Source organism: Alosa sapidissima, chromosome 10 (genome assembly GCF_018492685.1).
Source record: "Alosa sapidissima isolate fAloSap1 chromosome 10, fAloSap1.pri, whole genome shotgun sequence".
NCBI lineage: Eukaryota > Metazoa > Chordata > Actinopteri > Clupeiformes > Clupeidae > Alosa > Alosa sapidissima.
Window position 1 is genome coordinate 26,652,466 of NC_055966.1, and position 10,817 is coordinate 26,663,282.

At 43.5% G+C, this 10,817-nt stretch overlaps 1 protein-coding gene across 1 annotated transcript in view; it reads left to right on the forward strand.

Moving 5' to 3' along the window:
* Positions 1-404: 404 nt before the first annotated feature.
* The window catches only part of adcy3a (adenylate cyclase 3a), a 37,824-nt gene continuing 27,411 nt past the window's right edge, over positions 405-10,817 (forward strand). Inside the window, exons 1-2 of the mRNA XM_042106950.1 lie at positions 405-2,810; positions 9,777-9,926. Of these exons, the coding sequence (XP_041962884.1) occupies positions 2,139-2,810; positions 9,777-9,926 (822 nt within the window). The 5' untranslated portion in view covers positions 405-2,138. The remainder of the gene's footprint in view (positions 2,811-9,776; positions 9,927-10,817) is intronic.

A 10,817-nucleotide genomic window follows, 5' to 3' on the forward strand; every position in this document is an offset into this window, starting at 1 on the left:
GATTTGGAGAGATTCTGCAAAGAATGCACAAATTCCTGCTCTGTATTTCCCAGGCTTGTGAAACGTTATAGGATCAAATCAAGTGGAAAAAGGAGCTTGTACAATATATTAAATGCATAGTGGGGTGCCAATAATGGCAAACGATTTTGTAAAGTTTTTTTTTATATATATATACATTATTTTCACTTAAGGGTTGGATTTTTCTCATCAAAGGGTAATTTGGCATAACCCCTTTAAACTAATTTGAAAATGCGTATGAATAATTGTGGCCAATAAGTGGCTGCTATCCAGAGTTCATAGTAAAAGTATAAAAGTAATTTGTGTGTTAATTGTTTCTCACGCCGACTCAGTTCGGGACTGCGAAAAGAAAGGTGGCGCCGAGAGGAGGGGTGAGGGGACGGGCTTGTGTTGGCCAGAAAGTGAGAAGGTGGGGTGAAAAGGGAAGAGCGACTGTTGTTTAAACAGGAAGGAATCACGGAAGAAAGCCAGGAATGCGCTGTTTGATAGGATACTGCGTTTAACTGCGGTTTACGCATGTGATAGTTCGCCTTGTGTGTGAAGAGGACGGCGGCGCTTCATGTCTGCTGGCATAACTGACTTCTGAACCTTGAAGTGAGGGAGACATCGTGGAGCAGACCGAGGGCTAGATATCAAGACTGGCTGGCTGGGATGCTGTATGGCCGTCCTGTATGCGCAAGGATTTTACTCTCCTTCATGTTGATCACTGATGATTGGTTTTAAGAACCATGGAGAGGAGCACGGGTGAATGAATGCTAAAATCAGATGTACAACTTCAGGGTTTCCATTTTGTATATTACCCGTGGTAAAGTGATATGACGTAAACAGGCAAGTACATCAACAACATTTATCGGTGTAATGTAATGGTCTTTAGGCTTACCGCTTACCGACACATGGTTTCAAATGAGACCTACAGCCACTGAGACGACGGCAGATCTGGTCATTAGGCGGCAGCTGTTCATGTGGTCAAGGGACACGCGACAGATGTTTGCAATGCTGTAATGCTGGCCGTTAACAAACTTGTCAGATAGCTGCGTACCTTTCAATTAATCAAAGAGTGTGCGTGTGTTGTGGATGTATTTTCTTTTTTATTATTTTGCACGTCATTATAGCTAGCCTACACTGGATTTTATTTATCAGGCTATTTATTTATTTATTTCAATATATACTGGCGATAGAGCGCGCAACATGTATTTCCTGTCAGTGCTACTGTCGGAGAAAATCTGATGGCAGCATAGCGCGACTGAAAGCGTCAAAAGAAGGCAAGATCAATAGTTTACTCAAGGGATGAAAGGGTAAATACATTGATTCATACAATCCCATGCAACTCTTGCACTGGAAAAAAGGGTGTAGTTAATTTGGTGCACATTCTTCTATACATTCTTCTATCTTTTTGTCACGGGTGTAGACTGGTTGTTGTGGTGTGCAAGCACATCTATTTTTCCTCTTACGTGAGGTGTCATACTCTTAAGAGCAACATCCATTAAATGGCAATGTCTTCCTTCATATGTGAGGGATTCACCATGGAAACCCCGAGTGTGCGATGGTGGCGACCTCAGTGGATTGGAGGCGGTGTGATAGAGATGACAGTGTAAACAACGCTGTTTCATGAAGTATAGGTTTTTTACCGGCGGCTTTTTTTTTACTTTGGCTGCGTTTTATGCGTTTTTGAACGTCTTAGAATTGCCACCATTTAGAGTATTCAGTTCTCGTTTGTGACCAGATTGGATATTTATTAGACACCATGAATGCGTCCTAGATCTCCTCCGCTCACAACCTGTTAAACGGGTCTCATGAAAAGGTATTTTAAGTACTGAAACACCAGCCACGCTGCATCACTGTGCAACGTTGATGGACAGTACTAGCGTTACACCGGTTCTAAAATGAATCAAAATATGTAATTAAGATCCATTTTAGAATGATAGGCTTGACAATCAAAAGATTCACTGGATCCAGTACATTCTCAGGAAGGTATGATGTGGACAGGCCAGCACAATGTGTTTGTAAAGAGCCGACCCACAAGCACAAGGTGTAAAATCCACTTGCACGGCAGCAGGTGGGTTTACATACATTGACTTTGACTTCAGAGGAAGACGAAGAACAGGAATCGGGTCGCCGCAATGCCTCGGAACCGGGCCTTCTCTGAGCCGGAGTACTCGGCGTACTCCGCCGACTGCTCTGTGACTCTGCCCTCGGACCCGGGCCAGGCAGTGGGCAGGACACACGAGGTGACGGTGCGCAGCTCGGGCTGCTGCCTGTGCCTGCCACGTTTCATGCGGTTGACCTTTGCCCCTGAGTCGCTGGAGAACCTCTATCAGACCTACTTCCGGCGGCAGCGGCACGACACGCTGCTCGTGCTGGTGGCCTTCGCCGCCTTCTTCGACTGCTACGTAATCGTCATGTGCGCCGTAGTCTACAACGTGGACAAGCTGGCCTCCATCGCCGTGGCGACGGTGGGGCTGGTGGCCGACGTGGCTCTCTGCCTGCTGTGCCGCTTCGGGTTGCTGCCCGAGCGCGTCTCCCGGCGCCTGGTGCCCTATGCCCTCTGGGTGCTCATCGCCGCCCAGATCTTCTGCTACCTGGGCCTGAACTTTGCTCGCTTCCACCAGGCCAGCGACACGGTGGGCTGGCAGGCCTTCTTCAGCTTCTCCAGCTTCCTGACACTGCCCATGCGCCTCACGCCCATCGTGCTGGTCACCGCCGTGTCCTGCGGCGTCCACACACTCGTGCTGGGTGTTACCATAGCACAGCAGCAGCAGGAGGACATCCAGGGGGGAGAGCTCGGACGACAGGTGAGCTGTGCGGGTGGGGGGTGGAGGTCTTTTCTCAATCCTTCTCCGCTTCTCTGTTTTCTGACTGTCCTATATGGCATCCTTGAGTCTGTCTTGTCGCATTCAGCTAATTAAAGGCATTTCATTACATTACACTGATTTTCATGAGATGTACTTGGTGCCGAAGCAAGACCGAAGGTGTGCAGTTCATGATTAGTTTATGGTAGATCTTGGATGACAATCAGCAGGTAGGGTTTGGTAGAGCTCCACAGTGAGATGCCTTTATGAAGGGAGAGTTGGGGTTAGAAGGACAGAAGTCATGAGCGGCAGGTTGAGGTGGTTTGCAGTGGGGGTTGTAGACAGATGGTGCAGATGCACAAGTGTACAAAGCAAAGCAGGGCGATGTACACACTCATGTAAACCATGTATATAATTCACAACCATACCCACCTCCCCATCACCACTACCACCATGCACTATGTTGTCACTAGTTAAAGACAGCAGATAAGAAAGGGGGGGGGGGGTCAAAATACCGTGGTGGGATTTGAAGAGAGGTGGTGAGAGTGTTCGAGTAGGGCAGTAGTTCTTAAACTTTTTGTTTAAGAACTACCCAAAAAAAAAAACATGGGCCAAGTCTTGTGACCCCCTTCTCTCTAACCGGCGGAGTTTGGTTTCGAAATGTTGTGAGATGGGCATTGGAAGCACAGGCAGAAAATGTCTTCTCTCATAGGTAGGCTATGTCAACATCAAAGGCATTATGTCAATGGCAGGCTTTGGCTAAAAACCTTTACAAAAATGTCTTTAATCCAGACCATTTTGCAAATCATTTCGCGACCCCTCCAATATTTTTGCCGACCCCCAGTTTGAGAACCACTGGAGTAGGGAGAGGAGGAGAAGGACCAGTTAAGAGGATTAGGAAGGGAAAGGAAGTAAGGAACTGGGGGCCAGATGTACTAACGCTTTTGCGCCCATTTCGGGCGTATTTGTTTTGCAATGTGCGTGTAAAATCATTGCGAGGTATGTACAAACAGGCCGCAATGATGTAAAAGCGCAAAAAAAGCGCAAACTGCCTGTCGCGGGAGCTGAAAGTGGCAGATTGCGATTGTCATGTCATGCATATGCATTCATGGGAGGATCCAGGGGAAAGTGGGAGTTTAGCGTAAAAAGATGGGAGGGGAAGAGTAAAGAGCGCCTAGTTATGTATTCCGCGGTATGTACAAAGACTGCTCCTGAAAGCGCATGTCTATTCTGCGCCTAAATACTTCCGCCTTGTAAAAGCAGGTGTTAATCCACATTGCAGTTCAATGCGTCAATAAGAGAACCTTTCAAAGACAACAGAATCGCTATTTAGAACACCAGTTTTTGTGGTGAAAGTATTTGTACTACCAAAAGCAACCTTAATTTTCGTTGGCCTTTCGCATGTCTTACTTTCACTTTCACGTCATTCACTTAAACTTTCCTACTTGCTAGATTTGACCAATCTTCCATAGCCTACGTGCACAAGTAGTTTGAGTAGAACTACTGATCTTCATTATCTCCCTGCTTGTTGACATCTTATCATGTATGGTATTATTTCATGATAGCTAAACGTTTGATTCTTTTTAATGTTGTCATCAGTTAACTTCATTCAACTGCGCTTGTAGGCGCTGCCATTCAGTTGTGGACGTTCGTAAATTGCGTTTATGGGCGGAGAAGGGCAGAGAAAGGCGCAGTTTACACTAAGGATTGAACGATTGTTAAATACGATGGAAACTTGGGTCTGACAGCGTTCGCAATCTGCGGTGTGTCCATGGCGCTGATAACGCTACGTTCGCAAATGTACGTACATCTGGCCCTGGGTAATGGAGGAGATCGCTGAAGGTGGGGAAGAGGTACTTGAGTATTACTGTGGGATAGTTGTTTGTGTGTGTGTGTGTGTTTCAAGATATTTGAAATCTTAAGACATTGGTGGAAGGAGTTTGAGGCGTGTTTGTGGGTGGAAAAACCTCTAAGGGTGGGTTGCACCAACAAGGATTAAATTAATCTTGGTTTAGGCCTAATCAAGGATTGGTAGTTCCTAATCTAGGTTTACATTAAATTTGAGATCTGTTGCACCAATTCATTTTAAGCATGGTTTAACAAATCCATGATTAAAACCTTAAACTGTGATTAAAACCTTGACCGGGTTGTGCCAAGGATTGAGTTTGAACCTGGATTAAATCAAAGTTTATCCATTAAACATAGTTTAAAGATAATCAGGTCACTGCCATTTTTAATTGCATACATGATTTTTGTATTTATTTATCTTATTACAAATTCCTTGTTGAATCGGTACTGCCTTGAAAATTCCTCATCATCATAAAACTCCATAGGGTTGAGACAGTATCTTATTTTCCTTTGGACTCAATTTTCTTTAATCCATCTAATATATGCAGCCATTTCAGAAATGTAAACCACCTCAGAAGGAGGTTTAAAATGAATCCTTAACTGAAATTTAAATCTGAGTTTAAAGAAGACATTTTTAAATAAATCCAGCTTTATGTGAACATTTAAACCAAGATTAAAAGGATGGTTTAATTGTAAACCTGATTACCTTTAAACTAGGTTTAAAGTTTGGTGTAGCTGGATTAATGGATAACCCTTGATTTAATCCAGGTTAAAACCTAATCCTTGTTGGTGCAACCCAGCCTAAGTCTGTTAAGAGACCAGGAAGTAATGGTGATGAGAAAGATCAGGTTGTCAGCTAACTGAAATCACATAAAACAAAAGGTTCTTTGTAATGTAGGGTGTATGATGTGAAACACATGATCATTTAGCTCAAGGCCTCTATCTCACTGAAGGCTTAGTGATTATGTGACTAGGAATAAGTAATAATGGATATGTGACTAGCAATGCTCCTTAGTTGGAAGACTACACTAGTGTGTCAGCCATGCACCTCCAGATGAAGCAGAGTCATCTATTGCCATATGGAGTTAGTCATGAGCACAAACTCTGACTGGGTTTTAGGAAAGGACCGTGCTTAATGTGCAGACAAGGGAAGTGTGTGGATCCGGAAATATTAACATTTTAGTAACGTGTGTTCCCTCTATGCATATTCACATTGGGAAGTGTAAACATTCTGATTATTCTGAATTCTGTTTTTTTTTTTTTTCTTGCTTTTTATTTTACTTTATTGTTACTTTACTGAGAAAGAATATCTGCCAAATATCAATACACTTTTAGGCTTCAGCTTGGTGTCTGTAAACGCATCCACACATGTGAACAGATCTTGTCGAAGGAGAGGGAGAGAGGGTGTGAAGTTTGAACCTATTACAGTAGCTCACAGGTAAAATGAGGTGCAGTGTGTGTGTGTGTGAGAGAGAGAGAGAGAGAGAGAGAGAGAGAGAGAGAGAGAGAGAGAGAGAGAGAGAGAGAGAGAGAGAGAGACAGAGAGAGAGAACAAACTATCCAAGGACCAGGTAAGTGTGAGAGGCTGTGAAAGCCAGGGGGACTCTTAGGGGTGTGTGAGTGTTGTGGTGAGATTAGGGGGATAATTGCTGTTGTGTTTTGGGTCGCTATTTGACTGATATTGCTGACAGTATCCTGGTTGTTTATTCACAATCATACATCATGGTCCTCTACCAACTGGCTGTGATGGGGATCATTTTAAGTAAGCAAATAATTCTCACTCAGTGTACTGGTCATGTTGCTGTCATTTTTATTGTTGTGTAGTGTTGAAGACGTATCTCTTTTTCTGACCCTAAACTATGTTTTAATTACACTTTGTACACACTAAGGATTGTTTTCAGAGCAGAGACGGTAAGATTTAGCTAGAGGTAGTTTATGAAGAACACAGTGAACCTTTTGATGTCATGTGCACATTATGTAATTCCAGCACACAACTTAGTTTTGCCAGAGGACTATGATATTTGACATTGTCTAGTTGACGATAGCACTGTGAAAGACCTGGACTGGGCATGGATTTTGAGAGGTCAATATTAACCATACAGCCCACCCCATCACCATCGTCCAGCTTCCTCTGGTTCTTGATATGGCGTCAATTTAATTTCCTGAGGGTATACCCGCTAAGAGGCTAAAGTGCCCTTTCCCCACTTCGATTCCACCACGATCGAAATGTTATTACAGTGACAAAGCATTTGAACTGACCAGAACTGCGTGAGTGGAGGTCTTGATTAGGAACTAAATGCAGGTAGGCTTTAAAAAGTAACAACATTCAGTCTGTAGCAGAGGATTCAGGTCCACTTAGATTGAACTGAACTTAGCAGTTAGAACGTGTCCATGATATGTCTGAAGAGGTCATTGCCCAGCAGGTAGAACTGGGGTTTGGTCCTCAGTGGGATTCCTATGAAGGGAAAGGAACTTTCAGCTTTGAGAGTAACAACATCCAGTCCAAGGCAGAGGACTCAGGTCCTTAGGTTTCCCACACAGCAGCTGTGTGTGTGTGTGTGTGTGTGTGTGTGTTTGTGTTTGTGTTTGTGTGTGTGTGTGTGTGTGTGTGTGTGTGTGTGTGTGTGTGTGTTTAGTAGTTGGTGTATTCCTTAGCGATGCGCTGGCACAGAAAACAGAAAATGAGAATACTCCAGCTCGCTGAAAAATAACCAGGCGATGCACTGGACAGAGAGGCCAGAACTTTCACAGTTGCACAGCAAACCACATACACCTGTCTGTTTTCATAGTGTAGGGGGTTACCACTTACTTTCTCTGGAAACATTTGAATTTGCCTGTGTCAGGGATTGTATTTCACATTTTTACATAACTACAGCATGATGAGACTCTCCAAGAGGCGTGTGCAGTAGTAAGCATGCAACTGTATCCTGTTACTGTTTATGAAACCAGAAGCTATGAAGCCTTTGGGTCATCCATGTTCTATGCAACACAATGTAACATCAATTTCTTTAAAAACATAGCAAACAACAATCTAATTAGTATTTGCATTTTAGAATCAAGTTCACCCAAACAAGACAAAAATAAAGTATGGTGATTTTAGTATAAATCATTGTATGATGAGGGGGCAGACAAATTGTGTTTTGTATCTTTGTTATTTGAAGTTCCACAGCACATGGAAGCAAGTCCATTGTTTGTCTTTTGTAGATGAGGTTTCTCTATTTTTACTTCCAGTGTTGCCTTTCTTGGCCAGTGACCATTTGAAAAAAGAGACTATAGTCTCAATATGACCCCCCTGGTTAAATAAAGGAAAAATAAAATAAAACAAAAAAGTCAGTCAGTATATTAGTGTAGTGGTTATTATGACCGCCGCGCAGCGAAGCGGCGGTCATATAGGTTTAGTCAGATTTTTTTTTTCTTTTTTTTCTTTTCTTTTTCGCATGCCCAAATTTCCGTCAATGAGTCCCGGGACACTGAAAGACCGGGGTACACGAAACTTGGTGGGCATGTAACCCCACATGGATAGCATGGAACCATCGTTTTTCGTTTTGATCTGTAACCCCCCCACTTGACTGGACCCCCCGAAAGGAGGGTAGGGCAGACACAGTTTTCTGTGAATATCTCGAAAACCGTGGGGTTTAGGAGGACCATTTTTTTTGTATGTTGATCTCAAGGGGCCATGTCAACCCATTCCATAACCACTCATTTCATGTATAGCGCCACCTAGTTAAACACAAAAAAGTAAAAATGAGATGTTGTAATTGAAGGTATCTGTGACCTAACATAGTCAAAACTGCACGAAATTGGAAGTGTATGATCATTATGACACCCTCTGTATGCACGCCAAGTTTTGTGGAATTCCGTTCATGGGGGGCCACACAATAAATTAATTTATGTTACTATACACCAACTGGCCTGTAGGTGGCCGGAGACAGTTTTCTGTGAATATCTCGAGAACCGTAGGGCCTAGGAGGTCCATCTTTTTTATGTATGTTGGTCTTAAGGGGGCATGTCAACCCATCCCATTACCACTTATTTCATGTATAGCGCCACCTAGTTAAAAATTAAAAAGCAAAAAATTTGGTGTTTTCATCACAATATCTCTGGCTGACAAGGTCAAAACTGCACAAAATTAAAAGTGTAGGATCATTATGACACCCTCCGAATGCATGCCAAGTTTTGTGTACTTTCGTTCATGGGGGGCCTTACAATAAAATAATTTATGTGTACATTTAGTGACGTACACCAACAAGGATTCCCGGGACACTGAAAGACCGGGGTACACGAAACTTGGTGGGCATGTACCCCCACATGGATAGCATGGAACCGTCATTTTTCGTTTTGATCTGTAGCCCCCCCGCTGGACTGGACCCCCCGAAAGGAGGGTAGGGCAGACACAGTTCTCTGTGAATATCTCGAAAACCGTGGGGTTTAGGAGGACCATTTTTTTTGTATGTTGATCTCAAGGGGCCATGTCAACCCAACCCACACACACACACATATAACATAAACATAACACAAACAATCAAGAATTTCTCAGAATTATAAACAGGCAAGATGGAGGTGGGGTTGTATAAAATGAATTTTACATGTGAAATCTATGAACTAATCATGTTTTGGTACTTGTTGTCTAGCATATACCAGTGAGAATTGAGTGTGGATAATGCAATTTAGTGAGACAGTTAGAATCATATAGGCCTTTCAGCGTGATTTCTTTTTGTGGAAAAAATGTGCTGGACTGGGCGGCGGTCATATTTTGTACCGCTCTGCGGTACATCTAGTTTGCCTTTATTTGATGAGGGATCGCTGGTATGCTCACAGAGAGAGCAGTTGGCCTCAGTCGGGTCTTTTGTAGGCCTACTCAAACAAACAATACTTTCAGCGTTTGCCTCAGCAGAGTTCCCGCTTTAACGCAGGCACTTCCCTGTCATTTGATTGTGTGGATTTCACACTGTCAACAAAAGTGTTTTTAGAAACCCTTCGCTTGGTTAGAGTTTCAGAAATGAATGCCACATTATGAAAGGTCAATAGTGTAAAAATACATAAAAAGCTAAGAATAATCTCATAGCTGTCACTGTTTGTTTGTTTGTGTATACTGTACATATATATTATTTTTTACTGCAGCTCCTGGCTAATGTAGTGATCTACCTATGTGCCATCTGTGTGGGGGTGATGTCGTATTACATGGCCGACCGTAAGCATCGCAAGGCCTTCCTGGAGGCACGGCAGTCCCTGGAGGTCAAACTGAACCTGGAGGAGCAGAGCCAACAACAGGTGAGATGGAGGGATGGAGGAGGGGTAGAGAGATGGAGGAAGAGGTGGAGAAATGGAGGGAGAGGTGGAGAGTTGGAGGGAGGGGTAGAGAGATGGAGGGAGAGGTGGAGAGATGGAGGGAGGGGTAGAGAGATGGAGGGAGGGGTAGAGAGATGGAGGGAGAGGTGGAGAGATGGAGGGAGAGGTGGGGTATGGAGATGGATGGATGGATGAATGGATGGAATGGGAGAAAGGGGGGATGGAAGAGAAAGAAGGAAGTACTAGAGAAATGAAATGATTTATGGAAATGGTTTATGGAAAGGGAGGATTATGGGAAGGGAGAGGAGGAGGAGGAGAAGAAGAAGAGGAAGATAAAAAGAGGAAGGAGAATATGAGGAAGAGGAGGAGAAGAGGAAGAGGAGAAAAGGACTGGTCAAAAGTTTGAAGGCTAAAATGTGTAAGAGATGGTAAGAAGAGAGAGAGAGAGAGAGAGAGACTGAGAAATGAAAGAGATTATGTAGGTGAAATGTTTGTGTGGGTGCGTGTATGTATCTGTGTGTGTGTGTGTGTGTGTGTGTGTGTGTGTGTGTGTGTGTGTGTGTGTTTGGGGATGGAGATTCTCATGATAGTCAACCATGACAGAGGTGAACTTCTAAGATGGAGGGATGGAGGATTGAGCGAATGAGAACAAAAAGGCAAATAAATGAGTGGAGACAAACAGCAGTACACACGGTCACACAGGGAGGTTCTTGTGGCGTTAGCTGTCGCAGCTTTTTGTTTGCTGGTTGTTTGAGTAAACAACAGCTCCTACCTTCTCTCTTCACAGATAGGGATGTAACGATTACCGGTATAATGATAAACCGTGATAAAAATTACGATAACAATTACCGTTTTCTTTTGAAATATCATAAT